The sequence below is a fragment of the Heloderma suspectum genome, chromosome 10 (genome assembly GCF_057233095.1).
Source record: "Heloderma suspectum isolate Gila_16-S chromosome 10, 16-S_ref, whole genome shotgun sequence".
Lineage (NCBI taxonomy): Eukaryota > Metazoa > Chordata > Lepidosauria > Squamata > Helodermatidae > Heloderma > Heloderma suspectum.
The window spans coordinates 5,946,316-5,974,314 of record NC_139467.1 but is presented as its reverse complement, the minus strand read 5'-3'; the positions used below and the strand labels follow the sequence as shown (position 1 = coordinate 5,974,314).

The 27,999-nt window shown below is 48.9% G+C and overlaps 1 protein-coding gene and 1 pseudogene across 8 annotated transcripts in view; one reads left to right on the top strand and one right to left on the bottom strand.

The window, feature by feature from the left end:
* Positions 1 to 27,999, bottom strand: part of LOC146337528 (protein CFDP2 pseudogene) — a 471,985-nt pseudogene that overhangs the window by 212,823 nt on the left and 231,163 nt on the right. The gene's annotated exons all lie outside the window — the stretch shown is intronic.
* On the top strand, positions 5 to 27,979 carry SYMPK (symplekin scaffold protein). Of its 6 annotated transcripts, XM_084814794.1 has the most exons (28): positions 177 to 318; positions 2,710 to 2,865; positions 2,977 to 3,107; positions 3,647 to 3,712; positions 4,730 to 4,783; positions 5,052 to 5,125; positions 5,359 to 5,485; positions 6,762 to 7,011; positions 7,471 to 7,641; positions 8,215 to 8,454; positions 8,858 to 9,012; positions 9,359 to 9,509; positions 9,986 to 10,202; positions 11,364 to 11,514; positions 12,252 to 12,487; positions 12,578 to 12,659; positions 13,639 to 13,752; positions 14,704 to 14,851; positions 17,065 to 17,225; positions 17,325 to 17,433; positions 17,768 to 17,868; positions 18,971 to 19,061; positions 19,331 to 19,432; positions 19,912 to 20,099; positions 20,692 to 20,868; positions 22,091 to 22,231; positions 27,038 to 27,349; positions 27,665 to 27,979. In XM_084814794.1, the coding sequence occupies exons 3-28, from the start codon at positions 2,994 to 2,996 to the stop codon at positions 27,860 to 27,862; spliced, it is 3,930 nt and encodes a 1,309-aa protein (XP_084670920.1). In that variant the 5' UTR covers positions 177 to 318; positions 2,710 to 2,865; positions 2,977 to 2,993; the 3' UTR covers positions 27,863 to 27,979. The 6 variants fall into 6 exon arrangements, with proteins under 6 accessions (XP_084670919.1, XP_084670915.1, XP_084670916.1 ...); XM_084814793.1 differs by lacking the exon at positions 2,710 to 2,865 and having other exon boundaries at positions 5 to 318; XM_084814789.1 differs by lacking the exon at positions 2,710 to 2,865 and having other exon boundaries at positions 158 to 318; positions 17,065 to 17,433; positions 27,665 to 27,978.

Genomic DNA, 27,999 nt, shown 5'->3' with positions numbered 1-27,999 from the left:
TTCTGATAGGGGGAAGGCGGGACGTGCCACGCTAGCGTCTTGAAAACTTCCCTACCCAGAGTACAGTGCGCCGCGCGCCAGCGGCCTCTTCCTGTCATGGGGAGGGGAGGAAAGCGGACAGGAAAGCGCCGCCTTTTGGAGGAAGGAAGCTACGCTACCATAGAGTCCTTGCCGCCGCGCACGCGCAGTGTTTAATAAAAAAGGGAATTTGCGTTTTCCAACATGGGGGCTGTATGGAGGCCTGGCTAATTTTTTTTTTTTTAAAGGTAGCTAGGCTCCATTCACCGAGGAAGGGAATCCTCCGGCGTAGCTTTGTTGGTAAGAGGAGGTTAATGTGAGTGGGGGGGAAAGGGAGAGCAGGCGCAGGGCCTCGTGGTTGTCATGACAACGGAAGGGGGCTCTCGGAGCGCGGGCGGAGGGGGGTTGTCATGACAACGTGTAGGGACGAGGTCAGTTCTTGGTGAGGGGTGGGTGTCGCGGAAGGGTCAAGGGTGATCGGGAGGGGGCTGATGTGGCATCGGGGGGGTGTTTGAGGGCAGTTACGGCAAGGCGGAGGCAATACGGCCTGGGGGGGGGCAGTAACGGGCAGGCCGCGGCGGTAATGGGAGGGCCGCTCTTTTTTGCGCAGAGCACTCTGCGTAGCTTGCAACAATGATAATGGGAATAACAATAAAAATTCTTACTTGTACAGTGGCTCTGCAGCACCACACCTAAAAAAGGGTGTCGTAGAGCTGGAAAAAATGCAGAAAGGGGCATCTGAAAGGATGAAGGGGCTGGAGCACCTCCCCCCTGAGGGACGGTTACAACAGCTGGGATTGTTTAGCGTGGAATAAAGGAGGGTCGGGGGAGATGTGATAGACGTGTAAAATTATGCATGGTGTGGGGAATGCGGATAGGGAGACATTTTTCTCCCTCTCCCAAATACCGGAGCCCAGCGGGGTCCTCCCACGAAGCTGATTGGTGGGAGATTCAGGACAGACAAAAGGACGGACTTCTTCACACAGCGCAGAGTTAAACTCACCACAACATATAGTGGTGGGCACAAACTTGGATGGCTTTAAATGGGATTGGACAAATTCCTGGAGGAAAAGGCTTTCAATGGCTGCTAGTCCTGAGGACTATGTGCTACCTCAGAGGCAGGGTGCCTATGTTCACCTGTTGCTGGGGCACATGGGCGGGGTGTGTGTGCTTTTTCTCTCATGTCCTGCTTGAGGGCTTCTCACCGGGGCATCTGGTTGGCCACTGTGGGAACAGACTGCTGGACTAGGTAGGCCTTTGGTCAGATCCAGAATGGCCGTTCTTAGCTGTAATCCTGGCAACAACTTTGTAAAGCAGCCTTCCTCAACCTTGGGCCCTCCAGATGTATTGGACCAAAACACCCATAATTCTCAGTCAGCATAGCCTGGTTGGGGAAGGCTGCTGTAAGATAAGTCAATATGTTCTCCACTGTATGGCAGGTGTAGGGGGTGAGGGTCAGTGGCTTGCCTAAAGCCACCTGGTGAATGAATTCATGGTAGAAGAGAGATTTGAACCAGGTACTTCCTGCTTCATAGCTCAGTCTCGTAAAGTGCAATCCTATGCATGTTCAGACAGAAAAAGGCCTACAACTCCCAGCATGCCCTGGGCTGTCTGGGGTATGCTGGGAGTTGCAGGACTTTTTTCCTCTAAACATGCAAAGGATTGCGCCCTTAGTCACTATGCTAATCACAAAATAACATATTAGAAATAACACAGGCTAAGGAAACAATGCGCTCGAACAGAGAAATCAACATAAAATCAGCAGCAGGAGGGAAGCATCAGTGGGGTTCAGATGTGGGGCTCATTATGGAAGTATAGAAGGAGGCACCAACATCTGGCAGGTGAGAATAGTTCTGTAGGTTGCCTCAGATTAGCAAACTGTCAGGCTGTCTCTCAGCATCATGTTCCAGCTCTAGGATTGAGCCGGTGTTCATTCCTAAACTAGGCATCTCATGCTCCACAGAGAAAGTTTAGATTTGAGTGTGGATATGGGATGCTAACAGGTAATCTGATATGCATGGTTACTTGGAAATAAGTCCCACTGTGTTCAATAATGCTTACTCCCAAGTAGGCATGCACAGGATGGCAATCTTAGATGGTAAGCTCCTTGGGTTGGGGGACTTGTCTTTTGCTTATGTAACTCTGTAAGACCCCATATACATTGATAGTGCAATGCATTAATGATGATGACAATGATAATTTCTTTTGGTGGACCAATCTCTACTGGATGAAAGCATAGGCAAGCCTTCAAGTTATATAGAGCTCCTCAGGCAGAGTAGTAGTTTTTTGTTATTTGTTGAACAAGGGGGCTAACTAGCCAAAATAGTTCTAGTTGTTTATGGTAGGATATATCATAAGGCACTACTTTTGAGTCCATCATCAGTTGCATTACACAGAAGCTGGGTACATCTTGTTGTAATACAGGGGCAGTGGGGAAGAAGAGAGATCCTAAGCTTCGTGGCTAAAGTGGTGGAGGAGGTAATTCACAGTGGGAAAGGAGAGCTCTGCAGGCTGTTGGGGAATAACCTGGGAGCAAGGGCTTTCGCTTTATATGTTACAAGAGCAGTTGACACTTTGATATCAACTAAGGATGGATTCAAGATTCCAATACCTATTTGTTTCAAGCTTTTGAAACTCGACAGGATTTCTTTTCCTGAACTCAAAAGCTTACTACACTATTATCTCTTACAGATGGTCCATTTAAAGGTATTATTGGGACCTTTTCAGATCCTACCTTCCCACTTTCTTGTGAGTGACTCCTGCTGAATGGGGCAGAACTAGGACTCACCATGATAAGACGAGTGATTTAACTGACTTGAGCAAGTTCTACCAGTGTAACCTTGCAGTGTAAGGCTTAGAAATATTTTTTTTCCTTGAGGTTCAGTTTGCTCTAATGTCACCCTGCATGCTTCATTTCTAGTCCTCACTCTAAGTGGCTTGATTTTGTCCGCTGAACAGATCGAGTGTGGGTAGCCATGGCAAACGTAAGCGGCATGGGAGACCCTGGCCTCTCTCGCATGAGCATCGCATCCCAGTTTTTTGCTGGGGAAGAGACTACTGGCATAGACACCATGACTACCTCAGAAAGGGTAAGATCCCCAGGGCGAGGGAGGTTGGGGGTGAATTGATGTTACTATGACACCAAACTGACAATATGGGTCTAAATGTGGACCATGTCTTCACTGACCATTTTAACGAATGCAAGAGGGAATGTGTGTGGCTCCTGGGTGGACTGAAAGAAGTGAAGCAGGACATCTACTTTCCCAGCCACTCTCCTCTCCCTCCAGTTGCTGTCCCCCTGTCCATATGTTCTTGTGATCCCCATTGTGTTTTATCAGTTTCATGCTTCCTCCTTCCATTTCTGTCAATACAAGGGAAGACAAGTCCTAGTAGTGCAGAAGAAACTGGATCTTTGTAACAAAACAAATCCTGTTTTTTAAAAGAGAAATTCAGACCATTCTCAGTTTCTGCTCATAGTTCTTAATACCTCTCCCACCACCTTCATAACAGTCAATGCTAGAAATGTCCACTTATTCTTGTTTCCACATAGATTGTTATAGGCTTGTCAGAAAATGCCTCTGCCTTGTATTTCACATTGATTTTTTCCTTTTTTTAAAAATATAAACAGGTTGTGGATTTGCTCAATCAGGCTGCCTTAATCAGCAATGAATCTAAAATTACAATCCTCAAGCAGGTAAGTGACGTTACTGCCTTTGCATTTATTAGGTTTGAGTCCCAAACTTTCTCCAGTTAAGGGTGCAATCCTATGCATGTTTAGACAGAGAAAAGGCCTACAGGCCTTTTCTCTGTCTAAACACGCATGGGATTGCACCCTAAATGATCCTTGTTTAGCAAGGCGATGTAAGACCCACCCCTAGTCAGCAGGTCAGAAGCATTGGTATTAGTCTAGATGGGTGGTTAGCTTCTCATAACTCAGCTCTTTTTATATGTGTTGTGTTTCAATAGCCTCAGTAGTCCCAAGAACCTTTTCTTGTGCTTTAAGACATTTTCAGGAGGAGAAAAAGGGAAGGCTGGCTTAAAGGCTTGCAAAGTAGAAATGGGCTTCCAGTAATTACAGGGCTTTATTAACAGTGTGGCCTACATAGCCTGGAATCTCCAACTAGTAGTGAATCTAAAAGAGTAATTTGTTTCCTATCAGGTGGGGTTGGGGGAGGGGAGGAAAGAAACATGTCTTCTGCCTAAGCGTGGCAACTTCATCCACAGGTGTGGGCCTGGCCTAATGAGTCAGCCCTGCCCCCTGAACCCTTCTCCTAGAAGCCAGAGCCCCTCGGCTGATTTTTGTATCCAGCAAATTCAAGGGCTTGAAAAGTGTTTGGCATTGTGGACTTAAATGAAGTTACTCTTATGTCTGTGTTACATTTTTATGTGTAACTGCGCAGTGGTGGTGCTTTAAGCTGCTTTAGAACAGAGTGTTTGTGTTAGGAGAGGGGGTGTTTCCAAATTCGGGACCCCATGAATTCATCTGTCCCTGAGTAGTTAAGGACTCTGTACCATGTAAGCCTCCCTACCCAATTCCCTTGACTAGTCCTCAAAGTCTTTGTAAGGAAGAGGACATTGCTAGTCTTCTTGGTGAGGATTGATGGCTGGTGCGTATGGAGTGGTCAGACAGCCTAATATTATGCCAGAAGTGTTCTTCTCTGTTTTGCTTCCCTGCTTGGCTATCTTATCTTATTTTTTCTTTCTTTCTCAGGTCCAGGAATTGATTATAAACAAGGATCCCACATTGTTAGATAACTTCCTGGATGTGAGTACTGTCTGGAGGAGATGCATTGGGTCTGTGCTAGAAATAACCTCTCCTCTCCCGCCCTCCAATCTCTGCTTTGCAGTTCTTCATGCCCTCGCCCGTAAGGGCTTGCAACAGCAAGAACAGCCGTTCCCCATTCTTTTCCGGCCCCATCCCTTGTGTTGTGGCCTGGCCTGGCCTGGCCCAGGAGTGAATGGGGTTTCTCTGCCTGTTGTTGGCAGGTCTGAGGGCCAAGAGGGTGACCATCTGTGTCCTTCTCTGTATGCAGGAGATCATTGCCTTTCAGGCAGACAAGTCTGTCGAGGTGCGGAAGTTCGTTATTGGATTCATAGAGGAAGCCTGGTAAGGCAAATGTTACTTTGCTGCCCCATTATCCTGTGGCTCGGCCTTCCCCTGGCTCCTCTTGGGGCTTTGGCGATAATACCATTTGGCCTGGCACGTACGATGCTCCCTCCTGTGCCACCGGTGACCCTGTTAGTTAGACCCCAGGAGGGGGTACTCTTTCTTTCTTTCTTTCTTTCTTTCTTTCTTTCTTTCTTTCCCCTCTCTCTGAATTTGCCACCTCTTGCTTCCAGCAAACGGGACACCGAGCTGTTACTCAAGCTCATTGCCAACCTGAACATGCTGCTGAGGGACGAGAACGTCAACGTGGTGAAGAAGGCCATCCTTGCCATGACTCAGCTGTACAAGGTGGCACTGCAGGTGAGCTGCTCCTCCAGCAGCGGCGGGGGGTGAAGGGAATGACCCTGCAGCCACCGTAGTAACAAGGGCAGGGGTCTTGAGGGGGCGCTGTCTACCTGCAGCACAGGCTCTACGAGGTGCTCTTTCCAAAGGCTTAATTTGAGTCGTGTGTGTAATGCTGTGTCTCAGCTCTGGGGCATACAAAGTAGAAACAGCGCCTTTGAGCACGTGCAGAGTATGTTTTCTTCCTTTCTTACTGAATGATTCCAACCATACATTTCACATCTGGGAGGTAGGCATACAAGGTCTCCCGGGACAGATGGTGTAACTTCCAAGCAAGTGTAATGGCTCCCGCTTTTCACTTCACAGACCAGAACACTGTTCCGTCCACTCCACACGCAAGTGCATACACACTGACTCTCTGTCAAATTTTTCCATATTGTCTATGCCTTTATTTATTTATTTGCAATATTTATATACCGCTCCATGAACACAAAAGGCAAAACAGCAAAAGGATGAAAAGATTAAAACACCATATAAAAATTATGCTTTTTAAAAACAGAGTGCCAATAAAACCATGGCTGGTCAGTTAAGGAACACTCTGTGGAGCAGTGCTGTTTTCTGTAGGTGCCAGAAGCAACACAGTGTCTTTGCCTACCAGGGGCAGGGAGTTCCAAAGAAAGGATCTCTTTCTCATGTGTCCTTCCAAAAGGAGCCATTATTTTTTCTGTAGCTCTTTTTAGCACCCAAAGTTTTTGTCACTAGCCATCCTGGCAAGGTGGCAGGCCAAGGATGAGAGAGTCGTTTGCCTAAAGCTCCCCGTTGTTCCCTCTTACGTGGAGTGTTGTGGCTGAGCAGCAGGGCGGCCACTGTAGCAAAGGCATCATGCCGCTCTGGTGCTCTTGTCCGTGCCGCAACCTCCTACGAAACGTCAGATGGGCCTTGATGAGGACTACCCAAATCATTGTGCTCCTCTCCCCGAACTTTCAAAACATGAAGAAGAATCCACAAACAGCCGTGCTTATTTTTGTAATCAAAAGGAAACTTGGCTTAGAAAAAAATTAAATTGAAACCTCAGATTGTCAGGATGCTAAATTTGGTTCTGGAAAATGCATTCAGTGCTAATGCCACATGGCCAAAAGTGAAAGGAATGGTGGTGGGTACATTGTGGCAATAGAGCTTTGGTGTTCTGAGGGCTCCAAAATGTCCCCTGTCTGCCTGAGATCCACTGTGGTATCTGTCTGCCTCTGAGACATGAGGCTGCTCATGCAAATCCCTCCCTTGCCTCATCACACAGTGGATGGTGAAATCCAGAGTGATCAATGACATGCAAGAGGCTTGCTGGGAAATGGTCTCTGCCATGGCCAGCGAAATTATCCAGCTGCTGGACTCCGATAATGACGGGATCCGCACCCATGCCATCAAATTTGTGGAGGCGCTGATCATCACCCTCTCGCCTCGCATGCCAGAGTCGGAGGTGCCCAAGCGTCACGAGAATGACATCAGCCTGGACCGTGTTCCCACGGACCACACCTACATAAAATACAGTAAGGAGAGTGGGGCAGGGGTGGGCTGCAACTGAGGGAGGTGACGTGGCTTTTGGGGAAACTGCTTGTATTCCACTGATCTGGAGTTGGGGCTGGATTAACCATTAGGATAAGTACCTTGTAGAGCAGGGAAGTGGGGAACATGTGGCCCTTCAAATGTTGTTGGACTCCCACCAGCCCCAGCCAGCATGGCCAGTGGTCAGGCATGATGGGAGTTGTAGTCCAAGAACATCTGGAAGGCCACATGTTCCCCCATCCCTGCTGCAGAGTGAGAGGGGTTGCCAAAGCTTTTGGTCATCCCAGGAAGGGACCATCCGCCCCCTAACCTCCTCTCTTTTCCCCTGGATCCTACGCTGCATTACGGCATGGTGCTTGCAGAGGTGGTCAGTCCAGATAGCGAGCTTGCTTCTGATTCCTCCCCACCCACACCCACCTGCTTTTCCCATTCTTTCCCCTCAGACACTCTGTGGGAAGAAGGAAAGACAGCGCTGGCCCAGCTGCTGAAGTTCATGGTACACCCAGCCATCTCCAGTATCAACCTGACAGCAGCGCTGGGCTCCCTGGCCTCCATCGCCCGCCAGCGGCCTATGTTCATGTCGGAGGTGATCCAGGCCTATGAGACGCTGCACGGTAAGCCTGCCCAGTCCGGAGCATCTGAGACTTGGATGTATACTGAGACTGATCTAGCTATGATCCATTTTCATGACTGGGGCTAGAGACCTACTGTACTCCCATTCTTAAAAAATGATAAATCTCCCTGTGCCCTGAGATATCCCTGCAGTTTTCCTGTGTTTTGTCTGGGAGACCACTGTGGCAATGTTTGCATGAAGAAGCAGTTCCAGAATAAGCTGCATATCTGGTACGTTAAAAAAGGAGAGCATCTTTGATGGTTCAGACAGTCTTTAATTAGAGCTGCAATGTCGAATGGACTTAGCTGCAATCCTGTACACACAGGTGTATCCCTTTAAATTCAGTCATCCCTTTAAATTCAGTGGTGCTTGCTTCCAAGTAGCCGTGCACAGGATTGTGCTGTTCATTGCCTAGTCAGCAAGATCCAACCAGATTGGGGCCATGGGGATGTAGTTGAGGGTCACTTCTGCTGTAATCCCATTGCACAAAATGTTTCACCTTGGGAGGAACCTGGGCCCATCTCGAATGTCGCCCCCCCCCCTTGACTGACTTCCTGTGTTTTCCTCCTGACAGCCAATCTCCCTCCAACTCTGGCCAAGTCCCAGGTGAGCAGTGTGCGGAAGAACCTCAAACTTCACCTGCTGAGTGTCCTGAAGCACCCAGCATCTGTGGAGTTCCAGGCCCAGATCACCACTCTGCTGATGGATCTGGGGACACAACAGGCCGAAATCACCCGCAACATGCCCAACCTGAAGGAACTCCGCAAGCGCCCACGGGACGAGAGTGATCCTACCTTGAAGAAAATGAAGATTGGTGAGCTGGCAAAAGAGGGGCAGGAATGGCCTTTTAGAGGCGCCTTTCCCAACCTGGCACCCTCCAGATTTATTTATTTTATTATTTCATTTCATTTTATTATTTCAGATGTGTTGGACTACAACTTTCAGCATCCCCACCCAGCATAGCCATTGGTCCAACCCATCTGGAGGGTACCAGGTTGGGGAAGGCTGTTTAAGAGCAGGGGTGGGCAGCCAGAAGGGGTTGGGGGCCAGGAGCCCAAGCCTCCATGGGCCAGATGAGCAACCTCCATGGGCCATATGTGGCCCTAGGGGCAGAGGTTGCCCTTCCCTGTTTAAGAGAAGCAGGCTCTTTTCCAAATGCTATGATCATCCTAACTGGGCAACCCCCCCGCCCCCAATCTCTCTCCTGGTGGCTGCAGAACCATCCCTCGGGGAAGATGATGAGGATAAAGACCTGGAGCAGGTGGCAGTTCCAGCCCCCAAGCCTTCCATGCAAGTCAGCCCGCAGTCAGACACTGACATAACAGCCGAATTTCTGCAGCCCCTTTTGACTCCAGATAATGTGGCCAACCTGGTACGTGTTCCTAGGGTATAGCTGGTGTAATGGCTCCTTGTGTGTCCTTGGTTGGGTACTTTGTGGAGTTAGGAGGGGAGATCGTTTTGGGTAAGGAGGGCTAGAACTCTGTACTTTTGGGATGAGAGAGAGAGTAAGGGCAGCAGCGAGAGAGGAACCTCATTGTCTGATCAAAAGATACATGTTCTGGAAGCAGGATAAGTCCACATTGCTTTGCTGAATTCTGTCTGACATGCTTCACCCTTTGAGCAAGTTTGGGGCTTTTGGGAAAGATCCTCTTTTCCTACTTGGCTGTGACATTCTGGGCCCTCCCATTGTCTTCTGTTCTACGCCTTTCTGTCCCCAGGTTCTCATCAGCATGGTATACCTGCCTGAGAACATGCCTGCTTCCTTCCAAGCTACCTACACACCCGTGGAATCAGCTGGCACTGAGGTCCAGATCAAACACCTTGCCCGATTAATGGCCACCCAGATGACAGCAGCTGGGCTGGGACCAGGTATGTCTGCAAAGGATACTCTGTGGGAGTTGCTGTGTACTTCTAGCACAATGTTGTGGACCCTAGTCTCTCAGTTTTGTTGAGCAATACAGGGTATTTGTGTTTGCAAGTTTTTGGAGTTTTCCCCATAGTCCAGTAATGAAAACACTAAAATTGGGGTGTGTGGTTTCTTTGTGGGGGAAAGTTAAAAACTGTTTCATAAGCACAGCTGAGCAGAGTATTTCCTCAAGTGCTTGTGATTCCATAATCATGGTATGGCAAATTAATTCTTATATGTTATTTCCAGGCCCAAATAAGAAAACAGCATATACTGATGATCAAGAAAATACTTGCCATATTTCAGTTTTCCCTAAATGTTTTTATTTATTGCCTGTGTTTACAAAAATTCAAAGAAGTGACACATCTGGGTGGGTGGAGTGTGTTTTGTCAGAATATAAAACTAACTCTCTCTCTCTCTCTCTCTCTCTCTTATGTAGGTGTGGAGCAAATCAAACAGGCCAAGGAGGCAATGAAAGAAGAGAAAATGTCCAAACCTGAAAGTGTGCTGATCAAACGGCGCATCTCTGCTCTCAACCCAGGCCAGGCCATCTCGGTGGTGGGGGCTCAAAGCTCTACCTCCCCCAGCGTCATGGAGCCAGGAGCACCACAGGCCAAACGACGCCCAGAACCGATCATCCCTTCCACCCAGCCCAGGTGAGAGCCAGCAACGCCTCTAAATCCATGGAGGAATGTGTGTTTCTGTGCATGACAGAAATGTTTTTAGTTAAGGAATTTTCCCAGCGTGGTCAGAGTTCAAAAGACAAGCGATAACACACCATTAATCTATATACTTACAAGGTTATCATGGTTGCTGTATGGGTGCAAATAGTTTTTAACAGTGGTCTTATCACTGCCTGCTTGAGGGCTGATGGCATCACTGCCTGCTTGAGAGAGGCATTCATCACCGCCTTGATCCCTTCTTGAATCTCTCCCTGCAGCTCATAATGAGCCAAGATGGGCAAGGATTGAGTAAGCAGGTGGTCGGCCTTAAAGATGAAAGCACCTTGTTTATTTTCAGCTTTTTTTTATTATCATTTTTCAAAATTATTTGAAACTGGAGACTCAGCAGCTGCAATGAGCAATGCAGGCATTTGGTAAATAGAACTACTTCCCCACCTTAATTTCCTTGCCCTGCTGTTTCATTTATGTCATCTTCTAGATTGTAAGCCGTTTGGGGCGACAGGGACCTGCCCTCTCATTCTAGGTAAAGCCCCTGTGCTTAGATAGCAACAAAGGATCTTGTGGCACCTTAAAGACGAACAAATTTATTTTGACATCAGCTTTCCTGGGCACTGTCTACTTCATCAGATACAGTGGGCAGTGTTCACGAAAGCTTGTGGCAGAATAAATTTCTTTGTCTTTAAGGTGCCACAAGGCTCTTTGTTGTATTTGCTGCAACAGACTAACCCTCTGGAAGATGCAGATGGATGGCACTATATAAATAGTAAGTTAGTATATGTTCCAAGCTAAAGGTCACCTGGACTGCTGCTGTCATTGGCTGGACAAGGGCAGAGCATCAGAACATGATGCTCCTTCAACTTTGGGAACCTGCTCCAGAGTTGCCTTGCAGCTTCTATTCCCAGCAGCAGGAAGCTCTCCAGGTTTCCTAGGCTTGTCCTTCTGATATTTCTAATTCTGTTGCATAATTGGATGGATTTTCCCCAAATCCCTGCAAAGATGACACAGTACATCGAGCACTACTAGGACCTGGCAGCACTTTGGATAAGTGCCCTCCTTGCTTGCATTGATTCTCTGAGGCAATGCCCAGTCTTAAGAGGCTGATATTTATGTTTTCTACTGCCTGCTTCTTTTCAGGTTGGCTGGTGCCAGTGGCCGCAAGAAAATTTTCCGCCTGAGCGATGTGATCAAGCCTCTAACGGATGCACAGAAGGACAAGCTGAAGCTGGCAGCTGTGAAGCGGATCCTGCGCTCAGAGAAGGCTGTGGCCTGCAGTGGGGCAGCCCACGTAAGTGTTTTGGAACCTTGTCCTGGTGGTTGCCCAATTTCCTTTGGTATGTTCACTCCTATATGCACCAAATCGACTTCTGAGATCTTCCGAGGAGTCCCTACTGGTCGTCCCATGACAACACTGTGTTGCAAGGCACTGGCACATAAGCGGGCCTCTTCAGTAGTGGCACCCACCCTCTGGAACGCCCTCTCGTGTGTGGTTTGAGTGGCCGAAACTGTGGCGAATTTTAAACACAGCTTCGAGACATACCTCTTTACTCAGGCTTTCTCTGACTTGTAATCACACTGCTCTGTTCTACTGTTCCTGTTGCAATGTTCTTAAGATATTTAGGACGCAATCCTATGGGGATAGGTGGCCACCTCCAAACTCAGAGGCGACTGCCTATCCAATGCAGGGCAGGAGAAGCACGGAGGGGAAGGTCAGTTCCCAGAAACCCACATATCCTATGGCTGTCTAGCTGCTGACTAGCGGCCATAGGATTGCTCCCTTATTCTTTTATATTGTTTTTATGTTGGTTTTTATATTGTACATATTTTTATGTAAACCACTTAGAGATCTTAGGATAACAAGTGGTATATAAGGGCACAATCCTATGCATGTTTAGCCAGAAAGAAGTCCTACTGCCTGGGGAATGCTAGGAGTTGTGGGACTTTTTTCTGGCTAAACATGCATAGGATCATGCCTTATGCATAGGCAAATAAGTATTTGCTTCACCCCTGGATGTCTCCCTGCAGGCCCGTGTGAAGATCCTCTCATCCCTGGTGACCCAGTTTGAGGTCCCTCTAAAGAGAGAGGTCCTGGCCTTCATCCTGGACGACATACGCAACCGACTGGACCTGGCCTTTGCCTGGCTCTACCAGGAGTATAACGCCTACCTGAGCCAATACCCTTCTGGCTCCCTCAACAACTACGACGAGTGTCTCATTGGGTTGCTCTCTGGCCTTCAGGAAAAGCCTGACCAAAAGGATGGGTGGGTTGTTGGCCTTGCAGTCATGCAGGAGGGATCAGGGCTAGAAAATCACTGTTACATTGAGCCTGTTCCTATTGCTGTCCAACACAGGATCTTCACCAAGGTTGTTCTCGAAGCCCCGCTAATCACTGAGAGTGCCCTGGAAGTTATCCGGAAGTACTGCGAAGATGAGGTGTGTTCCCCAGAAGATGCCAACACAGGTTCTGGTAGTCCAGCCTTCCCCAACCCAGACTTTGGCTGCAACTCCCATCATCCCCATTGCCCATGCTGGCTCAGGATGATGACCGTTTTCGTCCAAAACAACTGGTGCTAGGTTGAGGAAGGCTGCTGTAGGTGCAGGAATGTGTCTTGAACTTGAGGGTCATGCATGCCTACAACAGTATACATAGAAATTATTCTGTAATGCTGCAGATGGCCTTACATAAAAACATTATACATTTTGGCCCTGTTCAGACATAATTAACCCATGAATTGCAGGGATGCACGCTGCACAAGACCTGCTTCTGGTTTCCAGCAACAACCTATGAACGCAGTGTTTGTCGATTGTTTCCATGACATCCGAACCCAGGCATGGGAGGTTGTTTGCATGTTAAACAACCACAAGTTAACCCAAGGTCAAACCATGGGTTAACTTGGAGTTGTTTAATCCACGACCAACCCCAAGTGCCTGGCGGATATCATGGTAAGAACCTACAAATGCAGATGTTGCTGGAAGTGAGAAGCAGCTCATGCATGGCATGCGTCCCCACAGTTTATGGGTTAGTTAATTAACCCACAAGTTGCTGCTGAAAGTTGCTGTTATGCCCAAACAGGGTCTCTTGAGTGAGTAAAACCTTGTCTTAAAAGGCATTTCATTCATCACGAGAAACTATTTCATAGGAGGGTTGTTCTTTTCAATGTCCCCCCAAATTTTCAGTTTTTCTGTGAAAAACTGGCAGGAAAAGTCCTTGGGAGGGGGAATCCCCCCATTTTTAGGTCTCTCCCCCCCCACATAGTTGTCTGAAGGTAAGAAAGTAAATGTTTGTGGGGCTATTGAAAATATGGTGTATTTCAAATATAAATTTGCACATGCTGACAGCCTCCTTGGGGATTTTTCTCTGTTTGAAATGCACACTGCATGTGGTCAGAGCTCTTCTGTGACTGTCTTGCAGAGCCGGACGTACCTTGGCATGTCGACTCTTCGGGACCTGATCTTCAAGCGCCCGTCTAGGCAGTTTGAGTATCTGCACGTTCTCTTGGATCTCAGCTCCCATGAGAAGGACAAGGTGAGTCCTGAGTTGTGCTGTGGTTTGCAGTCAGTTGCTGGCCCAAGCCAGCTTGTGTGCAGATTTAAACTGTTAAGATAAGCCACAAACCACTCTTAGCTGACCAGGATACCTCAAGAACTGCCTGCTCTGACATGACTGTACCTGGTCCTTAGGATCAAGTTTGGAGGCCCTGGTCTGTGTCTTCTCACCATCTGAAGCAAGGTGTGTGATGACTGGAAAAAAGGCCTTTTTAGTTGTGGCACCCTGACTTGGGAACCTCACAGAGACGTTTGCCTGGCACTGTCTGTTTTTTGGGGTCCAGTTAAAAAGTGTTTTTGCCCAAGCCTTTTACTTTTGTTTTCTGTTCTACGGTGGAATTTTTAACTGCTTGCTGTGATTTGCTCAATAGATTGGATTTTACTGTGTTTTTATGGTTTTATTCTGGAAGTTGCAGTGAAGTTGCCACAGCTGAAGAGTGGCTGACAAAGAATTTTAATAAATAAACTGACCAGTGCTGAGCCATGGCTATTGGACTCCATTAGACTTCGAAGCCCTTTGGGGGCATTTTGCTCTAATTTAAAAGACAAGAGGGAGGCTATTGGTTGTCTTTCAAGAGGGGCTGGATTGGACCCTGATCAAGACCGTTGGTAAGGCCAAGCCCAGTGCTGAACAGTTGAGAGTGGTGCCCGCTCTCAAGAAGAATCTTGAGACCTGAAATAGTAATCTTGATCTCTTGATCGCCTCTGTCTCTTAGTTTTTCTGAACTGTTTCATTTCTAAACCTCTTCTTGTCTTTCCTCCTCAGGATTGGTATTCCCTAAATGGGATTTGCCCACAGTGGGGAAAATAAACCGCAACTTTCAATTCTCAGATTTGGAGTTGTGTTTTTTTTAAACCCTGTAATTCTTGAAACTTACCGCTGGGATTTAAAGTGACCCGTTTTCTGTGGCTCTCTCTGCCTTCATCTCAGGTTCGCCAGCAAGCCCTTCTATTCATTAAGCGGATGTACGAAAAGGACCAGCTGCGGGAATATGTGGAGAAGTTTGCACTGAATTACTTACAGCTCTTGGTCCACCCTAATCCTCCCTCAGTCCTCTTTGGTGCTGACAAAGATACAGGTAATTAGACTAGGACAGATCAAGCTGTGTGTGTGGGGGTGGGGTAGGTGCTGTGGTGGATGGGCGAACCCCCTGACATGCAGTCCAGGGTGGGGGTGCTGCGGGGAAATCCAGGCCACTTGGGGGCCCGCAGATTTCCCCCGAGGCCTGGTGTGGCCACCAGAGTTTGCAGGGAAGCTCTCCAGCTTTCGCAGGGCAGATCTCCAGCTTTCGCAGGGCAGATCTCTGGCCACCATTAGCCTATCACGGGAAAATTATAGCTGTAAATGGCTTCTGTTATGCCATTTGGAGCCGTAAAGCATTTCCTTTTACATAAATTGCAGTCATTTATGGCTACAATTTATGTAAAAGTAAGTGCTTTACAGCCACAGATGGCATAAAATATGCCATTTATGGCTTTCTTTTTCCCATGATAGGCTAATGGCGGCTGCCATTAGCCTATCACTCCTTTTCGGAAGCTGGAGATCCACCGTCTGGGAACTCTTAAAGACAAGGAGGTGAGCGGTGCTTGTCCGCTGTGGACTCCGCAGGTCGGATTCTTTAGAATCCGGCAGATTTCTCCACCATTCCTAGTTGGGGCTTAGCCAAAAATAATCATGGATCGACACTGAAGTGGAACAATCCCCATCACCAGTCATGCAGAAAGCTTCACACATGAAATTGCTCAGGGGTCTATCAGTTGTGGATGTGCTTACTATACAAGTGTTGTTAGCTAGCAGCCAGCTGCAAAGTCCAATCTACATCGTTTCAGTGGGCTTTACTTCGAAGCCATGATACTTAGGACTACACCTCAAATGGATTTCTAGTCCTATTTAAGTGCTTAATAAATAAATATTTCTGCTTTTAAACACAATCATATACATGCTTAATCAGAAGTAAGACTTTCAGATGGGCCGTACTCCAAAGTAAATGTACACAGGATGTCACATCCTAGGAGTTTAACTTGGCAGCCATGGTGAATTACTAATTTCTGCACCTTTCCCACCTTTCCCAAGCCTCTCTCCTGAGCAAGGCTGTTTGAAGAGCCCTGAGGTGGCAGGAAGCTGCTTTCAGCATTTTTGTTCAGATTGCCTCTCTTCTCTGCTTTAAGGCCAAACTACAAGGAGGCATTGGAGAACCGGGTCTGACACACCTTTCCCAACTTGGTGCCCAGGTGTGTCGCGCTACAACTCTCATTATCCTTGACAAGTGACCATGCTGCCAGGGCTGATGGAAGTTGTAGTCTAAAACATCTGGTGGGCAGCAGGTTGGAGAAGGCATCTAAATTCATCATCTGTCTGGAACCCTGGAGAGCCGCTGCCAGTCACCGTCAATAATATTGGGCTACATGGATCAGTGGTCTCACTCGGTATAAGGCAGCTTCTGATGTTCATTTATACAAAGAGACTAAAAAGTGCCTGAGAGGAATCCTCTTGTCATGCCTCAGACAAACCTATAAAAAGTCCTCGGTAGGAATGAATTACTGTGTGAGTCTGCCTGTTGAGCAGGGACGTCCCATGGAGGGGAAGAGACACATTCCCCCCTCACATTCTTTGAGAGTCATTAAGAACTCAGGTGGGGAAGGGACATTGCCAGAGAGGGGAAGGACGCTATTCAGAGCCATGGAACCCAGACTCCCTCTCCCTAATTTAGTTGAAGCAACACAGCCTCCCTCTCGACCCTGGGCACCCTTACTTGCCAAGATCAAAGATTTTCTTGTCCCTGGCTCATTGGCAAGTAGGAGGCTGAAATTACTCCCTGTGTGGAGCCTTCACCATATAGCAAAGCCATAGTTGTGTCATGCAGCACAAATGTGTGCTTTTTCTCATGTAGGTATGGCATCATGTCTGAAACTATCCTTATTTAGAGTTGTGTTGCTTCTCCTCCATGCTATGTGTGCAATAGGCAGTTTAGCCACCATTTCCACCTTCTTTGGATCTGGTTAGCATCTCATTGTTGCATCACCCTTCTAAAATGCATGATTTAATTGATGAGATCGAGCAAGCATTGTGTGCTTGTTTCTTTTAACTTATCAGTAGATAAAAATTTTGCTTGCTTAAAGGAATGGAAGCCCTAGTAGACGCCTTCAAATTGAGGTGATGCTGTGTCTGTTTCCCCCACCCCCTCGCTCTCCCTCCTTGGTCTTCTGAGTTCTCCAAGTGCAATCTATCCCGGCTGTTTTCTGGAAGCCAGATGCCTGACGTCTTCTTTTCCAAACCCCTCTTGCCTTGCAGAGGTGGCTGCTCCCTGGACAGAAGAGACCATAAAGCACTGTCTCTATCTCTACTTGGCCCTCCTTCCCCAGAACCACAAACTGATCCACGAGCTGGCTTCTGTGTACACCGAGGCAATCGCTGACATCAAGCGCACTGTCCTCAGGGTTATTGAGCAGCCGGTGAGTGGACTGGGCCTCCTTGGTGTACATGTTTATTTTATAGTTGGTTTCCCTTTCCTCAAATTCCACTCTCTTCCCCATCTTCCCAATCGCCTCCAGATCCGTGGGATGGGGATGAATTCCCAGGAGCTGCTCAAACTGGTTAAAAACTGCCCCAAAGGTGCAGAGACCCTGGTGACCCGTTGCCTGCATAGCCTAACAGATAAAGGTACAAGTAGGGCTTCTACATTCAGTTATTTAAATGCTTGTCTCATGGAGGCTTACAGTGATTCCATGCAAGTAGTCACACTTGATAAATACTATGGGACTAAGCCAGTCTTCCCTTACCTGGTGGCCTCCAGATGCTTTTGACTTCAATTCCCATCAGCCCCAGCCAGCATGGCAAATGGTCAGGAATTCTAGGAGTTGTGGTCCAACGCATCTGGAGGTCATCAAGTTGGGGAAGGCTGGGCTAGGCTAAGGACTACTCAAGGAGTGTTGCATTGTCAGAAGTAGTCCAGGCGTGGTGGCTGCTGTTCTCTAACATTATTTTCTCCACTCAGTTCCTCCATCCCCGGAGCTCGTGAAACGAGTTCGAGATCTGTACAACAAGAGGCTCCCGGACGTTCGATTCCTTATCCCTGTACTCAATGGCTTGGAAAAGGTACTCTGTGAGGCCCAGTTCAATGATCCGTAACCTTTCCACCCGTACCAGGCTGTTGTCACTTTGGTCACGAGGCTTTTCAGTTTACATTTTCAGTGGGATCTGGAAGGTTATTTGGAATGGAGGTGAGACAGCCAATGGTACTGACTGGGTTCTCACAACATGCTAACCCACGCTCAGTAGTTGAGTGTGGGTTGTGGTTGAACAGTGAGTTGTTTGTTGAACCATGGGTTAGCGTGTTGTCTGAAGCCAGGACATTTTATACAGGGTGCCTTGTTAACCATGCAATGTGGCTTATTTGTCTAGAACAAGCCACCTTGAGAATCCAGTGTTGTTGGGTTGTTCCGGGTGGTTATCAAGCCGCACTGCATGGTTAACAAGACTGACCTTAGGCAAACCTAAGACTGATGGAACAGAAGTGGAGAAAACAGGCAGGGTGTAAACTGCTAACAGTTAGTTTTCCCCCTTCTGTGCTCGCTTGAATGGATAGTTGAGGGGAAAGTTTTGTATGAGAGGGCTGAGAAGAGGCTTAATGGATGAGAGGGAGCTGGCTTGAGTAAGAGATGAGAACATTCCTGGTATATGGAACATTGTGGAAGATGGCTCAAGGATGGGAGTGGTGGAAAAGAATTGCAGAGATCACTAACAGATGAGTTGGCTTCTTTGTCTGTCCTAGAGATGCTGCTGAGGGCAGGGCTACTGAAGCCTTGGACTCTGTTCCCAGCATGGAGAAGGGAATGAAATGTGCTCTAATGATTTGTTTAAAGTCTGCTGTGTCCTATGGTTCAGTCCCTCCTCCTTCCACTTCATTGTTAGGTATCCCCAAGCATGCCCTTTTCGCTGTGTGTGTTTGTTACTGGTGAAACAGGCCCAGTATGTCTAGGTACACCAATTGCTGGGGAACATGGGTGGGAGGATGTTACTGCACTCATGTCCTTGTGAGTTTCCCACAGGCAGCTGGTTGGCCACTGAGTGAACAGAATGCTGGACTAGACGGATCGTGGTCTGATCCAGCATGGCTCTTAGGTTCTTTTGAGTGCAGTCCAGCGTGATGTAATTTTTGCCAATCATTTTTTAGTTTCCTTTCTCTTTCTCTTTCCAGAAAGAGGTGATCCAGGCTCTGCCAAAGCTTATCAAGCTGAACCCTATAGTGGTGAAGGAGGTTTTCAACCGCCTGCTGGGAACACAGCACGGTAAGAGTCCAGACCATGAGCAGTCCTTGAGTTCCTATGGTCTCTGGTGGGATCTGCTTGGCAGCTATGACAGGAATGTCCCAAGGCTGGGAAAAGAGGTGGGGAGAGAACTTAACTCATTGATTTGCATCTGAGTAGTCAACAGAGCTGTAAAATGGATTTGGAAGCCATCAGCCAAATGGCTTTATGGCCCCGTCTGTCAGTGGCTGTTCTCCTAAGGCAACTGAGGAATCTGCGATGACAGTGATCTCTTGCCACCATTCCCACAGGTGAAGGCAACTCTGCCGTTTCTCCTCTGAATCCTGGGGAGTTGTTGATTGCCCTGCACAACATTGATTCCACCAAGTGTGACATGAAGTCCATCATCAAAGGTAAGGCTGCCTCCGCCTATATGTCTGCATCTACCACTTGATTAGTTCTTTGTGGGTGCGGACAAAGCTTGAATGAAAACTCCCAAGACCACAGTTGCACTCTGCAGGGTGGAACTGGGTCGTCTTGCTGTCTGCTATGGCTGCGAAGAGGAACACCTTGTACTTTAAATCTCTCCATGTGTTCTTCCATGGGCATTGTCCAGGAAGGTACATCCAAGGAGGAAATTCTTGCATCTGAATTAGCCATTAGTTGTAGCTTGGAGGTGGCATCAGGGCAAGTGCTGAAGTTCATTTTGCATCCTGATCTTGCATACCTTTACTTGGAAGTAAGAATGTCAAAGTCCTCCTCCACCTAAGGAACTGGCAACCTTTTGACTTCTGTGGTCTTCTCCTGTCTTTGGTGTCGTCCGCCGCCCCATCTTGCGGCTGCTGTTCTTAGCCCCTGCAGTGGGCTAAACTTGTCTGTTTCCTGCATGCAGCTACCAACCTGTGCTTTGCTGAGCGCAATGTATATACGTCAGAGGTGCTGGCCGTGGTGATGCAGCAACTCATGGAACAGAACCCGCTGCCCATGCTCCTCATGCGGACAGTGATCCAGTCGCTGACCATGTATCCGCGCCTGGGCGGCTTTGTCATGAACATCCTTTCCCGCCTCATCTTGAAGCAGGTGAGAAGGATGCAGGGAAGAGGACTTGATCTGCCTTGTTCTTTGCAGTCAGGTTCCCGTCATCCTTCCCTTCTCGCACCCAGTGCCTGCTCTGGGGCATAGCAGAGGTTAGCGCTCCAGAGCAATGCTTTTACTCTTCTAAAGGAAGCACTTTAGGGGATCCACCTGGGCTTCTCTTACTGCACAACTGGGTCCTTCCTATCCTAGAGAGCCAGAAATATCTTCAGAGGGTGGGAGGATGTGGCAATGGCTGCTTGCATCGGTGGCTTTAAAAAAGAACTCATTGAGGATAGATCTTTCCATGGCTCTTGGTCATGATAGATAAATGTATGTGCAGATGTGCTATTCCTCTGAGGACTAGGGGTGTGTGTGTGTGTGTGTGTGTGTGTGTGTGTGTATGTAAATAATAGGGGGAATCCATTCTCTTCATGCCCTTGCATGATGAACTGTCTAGAGGATGTGGCTGGCCACTGTTGGAAACAGGGTGCTCAACTGGATGGATCTTCACCTGATACAGTAAGGCTGTTCTTGCAAAACATTGAGAAGGTTCTGGCTGCTGATGCCATGTGTTACCTCTCTGCTTCCTCCCCAGGTGTGGAAGTACCCCAAGGTTTGGGAGGGCTTTATCAAGTGCTGCCAGCGCACCAAGCCCCAGTCCTTCCAGGTTATCCTCCAGCTGCCCCCTCAGCAGCTCAGCGCCGTCTTTGAGAAGTGTCCAGAGCTACGGGAGCCTCTGCTGGCCCACGTTCGCTCCTTCACCCCGCATCAGGTACTGGCTAAAACGTAGCTGGAAGACTATAGGGTGCCTGGCCCTGCGGTGAGGAAGGTGACTGAAGCCAAATAAAAATCCAGGCTGTGCAACTCCTAGTGCACCTGTAGTGGCATTCTCCTTTTAACCCTCAGTGTGTGGTTGTTACCTCTTAGCCAGTTCATGCTGTGAGGGACGGGGTTTATAGAAGAGTCAGTGCATCAGCAGAGGCTGGTGGTTCCGATGTCAGTGAATCCATCCTGGGTTTCAGTCAGAACCAGCCAGAACTCTAAAGGAGCTGAACCCTATCCCAAAAATAGGTTCATCCCTTTGGATAACTCCTTTAGAGTTCTGACTGATTTGGACTGAAACCTGGAGCGGATGCACTGCACCACTGACATCGGAGCCACCAGCCTGTACTGCAGTACATTTGTATGATGATGATACTTTATGTAGTGCCATCTGAGTACATGGCACTTTACAAAGAACAGGAATGAATGGGCCCTGCCCCAAGGGGCTTGCAGTCTAAAATAAACACTGGGAAACAACACAAGAGAGGGGGATGGATGCCAGGGAAGGATACATGATTATTTCAATTACACGTACTTTAGCTTAGTTACAAACTAGGTATAGGGTAATGTGTATTATGTTTCAGTTTGGCAAGTAGCTTGAGGGACCAAGAAAAGGTCATGGACTGTGACTGTTACCTGGATGATAGAGTAGCAATTCCTGAAGGACCAGGAGAAGGGAAGCAGGGCTGGGTGGGAGACAATGGAAATAAATGATATTTGAAGAGAGAAAGCTGGTGGGTGCCATAATGCTGGAAATAGAGCCTGTCTGGCAGGATCCGGAGTTCAAAGATTCAGGGCACAAGCTGGCTCTTTGGGGGCCTTTGGCAGTTGCTGTTGTTCTATGGGTGGAAGGGGCCAGAGAGCAGCCCCTTGGGCAAAGATGGCAACCCAACCAGCCCCCCTTTTAGCCAAGATTGTCTCCAAAAGCAGCTTACAATTAAAAATCCACCAAAATATGCATTGTATTAAGATATGTTGTGGTGTTTATGGCAGTCGCTGGTAGTTCCTGGTAGTTGGTGGTGAAGTCCTTGTTCTAGGCTCTTTCCCAGCAACAGGCGCCACTGATGGCAAAGATGCCAAACCACAGTAGCAGTCCTTCCAATGATATGCCATATTAATTACTGTGGATTACGCTGATGGCATGGTGCTCTCCTCTGCTTTTTCTTCCCCAGCAAGCCCATGTCCCCAATTCCACCATGGCCATCCTGGAAGCCAGCAGCAAGCAAGACGTTGAAGGGAAGGAGTTGCAGCCTCTGGAGGAGGCGAGAGGCACTGCCCCACCCAGGACCAAAGGGCTGAGAAGAGAGAGAGAGGTTAGAACATGGAAAGGGGGGTTGGTTCATTGCACTGGACAACTGTGGATTTTGCTGGGTTGCAGCAACTTTGTATGGCAAGAGTTTGTTTTTGTGAGTGCCAGAAAAGCGGGGGAAGGAGGGAGAACTATGTGAGAGAACGGCCAAGGGGGTGGTGGGCTTTCCCTTGTTGGGGGTCTCCAAGCACAGGCTGGACAGTCTCCAAGCACAGGCTGGACAGCTCTGGATTTCCTGCATTGAGCAGGAGCTTGGAATAGGTGGCCTACGAGGTACCTTCTGGCTCTGGGTCACTAACCCTGACAGTGTGGTCCTGTGCAGGATTACTTGGAAGTTTATTTTTATTATTATTTATTAAATTTATTAATCGCCCATCTGGCTGGTCACCCAGCCACTCTGGGCGATGTACAACGTACAATAAAACAGTTTAAAACAATAAAATTCTACAATAAAAACATTTTCTAAAATACCCTAACCCACCCCAAATGCCTGCCTGAACAACCACGTTTTTAATTCATGACGGAAGCTCATTAAAGAGGGGGCATGACGGAGTTCCTTAGGGAGGGAATTCCACAGAGTGGGGGCCACCACAGAAAAGGCCCTCTCCCTCGTCCCCACCAGTCTAGCTGTCCTGGCTGATGGGACAGAGAGAAGGCCATCCGAGGCTGATCTTGTTAAGCGGCCTGTCTGGTGCTGCTGGAGGCGCTCCTTAAGATAGGCTGGGCCAGAACCATACAGGGTTTTAAAGGTCAAACCCAACACCTTGAATTTGGCCCGGAAAACAACTGGTAACCATTGCAACTCCTTCAGCACTGGAGTGATGTGATCTTGCCGGCGGCTGCCTTTAATCAGGCGAGCCGCCGCGTTCTGTACCAGCTGCAGCTTCTGAACCATCTTCAAGGGTGACCCCACATAGAGCGCATTACAGTAGTCTAAATGAGAGGACACCAGGGCATGTACTACCAATGGGAGCAGATGGTCGGGAAGGAAGGGGCGCAGCCGCCATATCAGATGGAGTTGATACAGTGCTGTCAGGCTCACAGCTGACACCTGAGCCTCCATGGACAGCTGAGAGTCTAAAATGACCCCCAGGCTGCAGACCTGGTCTTTCAAGGGTAGCCGTACCCCATTCAACACCAGGTCAACATCCCCCAACCTCCTCTTGTCTCCCACCAAAAGTACCTCGGTCTTGTCAGGGTTCAGCTTCAGCTTATTCCTCCCCATCCAGCTACTCACTGTCTCCAGACATTTGGACAGGGATTCTTCAGCCAACCTTGGTGAAGATTTGAACGAGAGGTAGAGCTGCGTGTCATCCGCATATTGATGACACTGCACCCCAAACCTCCTGATGATAGCCCCCAGCGGCTTCACATAGGTGTTAAATAGCATCGGGGAGAGGATGGAGCCCTGTGGCACCCCACAAGTAAGTGGCCACGGGTCCGAAACCTCCTCTCCCAGTGCTACCCTCTGGTACCTGCCGGAGAGGAAGGACCGGAACCACCGCAATGTGGTGTCCCCAATGCCCAACCCCTCCAGGCGGTCCAGGAGGATACCGTGGCCAACGGTATCGAAAGCCGCTGAGAGGTCGAGGAGAACAAGGAAGGAGCATTCACCCCTATCCAGAGCCCTCCTCATATCATCTACCAAGGCGACCAAGGCCATTTCTGTCCCATGCCCAGGCCTGAAGCCCGATTGAAATGGGTCTAGATAATCAGTTTCTTCCAAGTGTGCCTTCAACTGCACCGCCACCACCTGCTCAATCACCTTGCCCAAAAATGGCAGATTTGAGACTGGGCGAAAGTTGTTGAAAACTTGAGGATCCAAGGAGGGCTTCTTTAAGAGCAGTCTTATCACTGCCTCTTTGAGGGCTGATGGCATCACTCCTCCTCAAGGGAGGCGTTCGCCACTGCCCTGATCCCCTCACCCAGTCTCTCTCTGCAGCCTATAATGAGCCACGATGGCCAAGGATCAAGTAAGCAGGTCGTCGGCCTTACAGATGAAAGCACCTTGTCCACTTCATCAGGAGGAAGAAGCTGGAACCGATCCCACAAAACCGGTTTGCCACAGGCTGCCTCTTGCTCACTAACTGTATCCACAGCGTGCGGAGTAACACTCCTTATCCGATCAATTTTATCTGCAAAGTGCCTTGCCAAGGCTTCGCAGGAGGCCTTAGAATGCTCCAGTGGTTCTGGAGCCGCAGGACCGACGAGGCTCTGGACCACTTGGAACAGCCTCCTGGGACAGCACTCTGCAGACGCGATAGAGGCAGCATAATATTCCTTTTTTGCTCCCTTCACCGCCACGTGATAGGCTGAAGATACAGCTCTAGCCCGTGTCTGATCGTCTTTGGAGCAAGACTTCCGCCACCGGCGCTCTAGCCGTCTCACCTCCTGTTTCAGAGCTCGTAACCGCGGATTGAACCATGGTGCAGTCCGAGCCCTGCTCAGGGGGAGAGGGCGTTTCGGAGCCACCTGATCTAATGCCCCAGTGATTGCGGCATTCCAGCCACCCACCAGGGTCTTGACTAAGTGGCCGTTGGCGTGCCCCAGAGAATCCCCAAGCGCGTTCAGGAATCCATTTGGATCCATAAGACACCTGGGGCGGACCATTTTAATGGGTCCTCCACCCCTGCAGAGGGGTTGTGGAACCGAGAAGTCCAACGTCACCAGATAGTGATCTTACCATGACAAGGGGGTGGTGGATATACCCCCGACGTCCAGATCACTCCCTGTTTCTCCAGAACCAAACACAAGGTCTAGTGCATGACCGGCTACATGGGTGGGCCCAGTTAGAATATGGTGCAGCTCCCAGGTGGCCATGGTCGCCATGAAGTCCCGAAGTGCTCCTGTGAGGATGTCCTCCGAATGTACGTTGAAGTCCCCCAACACCAATAAGTTAGGGGACTGTACACGCACATCAGAGACCACCTCAAGCACCTCGGCCAGGGAGTCAGTCGTGCAGCGGGGTGGACGGTACACGAGCAGAATCCCCAGACTGCCCTTCGGGCCCAACCTCCAGTACATGCACTCAGCAACCTTGGTCTCCCGGACAGGGGGTCTGGTGAAGACCAAGGATTCTTGGTAGATAACAGCCACTCCCCCTCCCCGATCCCCAGCCCTCGGCTGCTGTGCACACAAAAATCCGGCTGGACACATGGCTGCAAGGGTTGGAGCAGCAGCCTCGGCCAGCAAGGTCTCCGTAATACATGCCAGGTCTGCACCCTCATCCAGGATCATGTCATGGATGAGGGAGGTTTTCTGGGTAACAGACCTGGCATTGCAGAGCAGCAAACGAAGGCCAGAAGATGGGGTCACGCCTCCCCCAGCCATCCTTTGGCTCTGGACAGGCCCGGAGCAGGGGACAGATACTACACATCTCTCCCTTGTTCCCCTTACCTGGCATGGCCTGCCCCTAGCGCTCTGCCAGCGCCTGCCACCCAGCCTCGGTATGTTCTGGCCCCCAACACTCCCCCCACTGCCTCCATCAGGTGGACACGTGTGCGTGTGTTCAGTGGGGCTTATTCCCAGGCGAGTGTACAGAGGATTGCAACTTTAGTGGTTGATAGGAGATGGAGTGAAGAGCTGTGGAGGGGCTGGAAAGAGCACTTGGGGGGGGGGATGCAAGGGGAAGCCTGAATAGTAGAGAGAACCACTCTTGTTGTATCCAACATGACATTTAATCCTGTCCTCTTTGTCTTTGCTATGGAGATATTATGCTCACTGATTGGTATGAAAGTTTCAATTACCAGTCCTAAGATGTGCATGACAGTGATGATGTTGGGGGTTAGGTGGGGACAGGCCTGAGCTTTGTTTTCCATTTTAGTCTTAGAATCATAGAGTTAGAAGGCACCTCAGAGATCATCTAGTCTAACCCCCTGCTTAATGCACCGCAGAGTGGATCTACAGCATCCCAGACAGATGGCCATCAAGCCTCTGCTTAAATACTTCCAGCAGTGGAGAACCCACTGGCTCCTGAGGTGATCTGTTCCACTGTTGAACAGCTCTCACTGTTAAGAAGTTTCTTGTTTATGTTTAGCTTAAGCTGCTTCCCTGCAATTTCCACCCATTGGTTCTAGTCCTGCATTCAGGAGCAACAGAGAACCAGTCCGCTCTATTTTCTGGATGTCAGCCTTTCAGATATTTGAAGTCCACTATCAGGTCGCCCCCTAATCTTCTCTTCTCCAGGCTAAACATACCCAGTTCATTGTGTGGGAATCAGTGGCGTTGGCAGCAGACTAAACTATCTTTCAACTTTTTTTTTTTAAGATGGTTGTGATTCTAGCCCTTGTGGTCTTGGGAGATGTTTAGGGACATGTATATGAGCAGTGTTGGCTAAAGAATTGGGTACCAATTCTGGACAAAGATCTCATTGTTTAAACCATATGACCCCTTTTCTTTTCTGCCAGAAGACTCTCCCTTCTCCCAACACACCCTTTTTTTGTAAACCCAAAGTTTGCAAATGGGAAGAATAGTGCAACTGAACCTTGTTTTTGCAAACCTGTATCATCTGCACATATTTACTTGCAATATTTGGGAGCAGGATAGGCTAGCCCAAACTTTATGCCAGCAGCATTTGTGTAGTGATTATTCACATCCGTACATTTTCGAACACTTTTGCAAAGGAAGCAATACTAAAGAGGGAAGTGGAGGCCCAGCATGGGGAGGGATCAACCCCAGAAATGCGGATGCGGGTGAGAATGGGGCCCCAAGTAACCCGAACATGTTGCACTTACACCTTGAATTGGTTGAGACTTGAAAGTGTGGAGGAGGGGTTTTTGCAGGGCCTGACAGAGTTCTATTCCACTCGTAGGAAGAAATGGAGCCTCAGCCCCTCCTGCCTCGTGTGTCCCAGGATATGATTGCCCTGCGCTTGGCACAGGAAAAGGCCCTCAAGCGCCAACTGGAAGAGGAGCAGAAGCTGAAGTTGAAGCAGCAGCAGGCCCGCCCTGCAGCCCCGCCCACCCCCACCCCACTTCCTGCAGAGGAGTCTGTGGACTTGCGCGAGGAAGTCCCCGAGTCAGAGACGCCCACCATCTTCATCAGCATGCAGGAGGAAGATGAGAGCTTTGGTGGAGATAGCTCCTTGTTGGATTCCAGCCTGGAAGGACCCTGGCCCACTAAGGTACCTCACCCTTTTTGCTGTCAGCTAGGGGCCTATCCATGGCAGAAGTATTGCGCTTCTGTCTTAGATTTCTTAGGAATTCCCTGCCAAGAGGATTATATAGTGCATACCAGTTAAACCATATTTGGTTTAAACAAATATGCACTTGAAAGCCAGGCTAATTCCTAGGACATATGCCTTGCTGTTGGACTTTGCAGGAAGTGGTGTGCATTTTGAGGTTTCTCCACCTTGACGTAGTGACTGGCAACCATGTTCAAGCTGGGACAGGCTTTGGAGTTTCAGTACTCTGATAATTGTTCCTTGGACTTTCCCCAGGAGCTGCAGAGCAAGGAAGGAGCAGCCAGCAGCAGCTCAGATGAGGGATCTTCAAGCAAACCACCTGCAGCCAAGCAACCCACTCCCTCACCTGAGGAGCCTGCAAAGGACAGCCAGCCTGCAGATGCAAAGTCACTCAGCCCATTGGAGGAGCAGCCAAAATCCAGTTTAGAGGAAGAGAAGAAAACAGACAGCTGATGGTTCAGAAGAGGAAAGGATCCAAAGAAAAGGATTGTGCATAAAGAGACTGGGGAAGGGGCAGAAAGAGAAATGGCAAAGATTAGATTTCTAAATAAAAAAATTCAGATCCCTTCTGCTGGTCCTTCTGTTTTGGA

Excerpts from the sequence above, each read along its gene's own strand:
- SYMPK (XM_084814788.1), top strand. The coding sequence starts at position 234 with ATGGAGGCCTGGCTAATTTTTTTTTTTTTAAAGGTAGCTAGGCTCCAT. Across the intron at positions 11,515-12,251 it reads CCTGCAGTGGGGCAGCCCAC|GCCCGTGTGAAGATCCTCTC; the intron begins GTAAGTGTTTTG and ends GTCTCCCTGCAG. Across the intron at positions 14,852-17,064 it reads TGGTGCTGACAAAGATACAG|AGGTGGCTGCTCCCTGGACA; the intron begins GTAATTAGACTA and ends CTTGCCTTGCAG.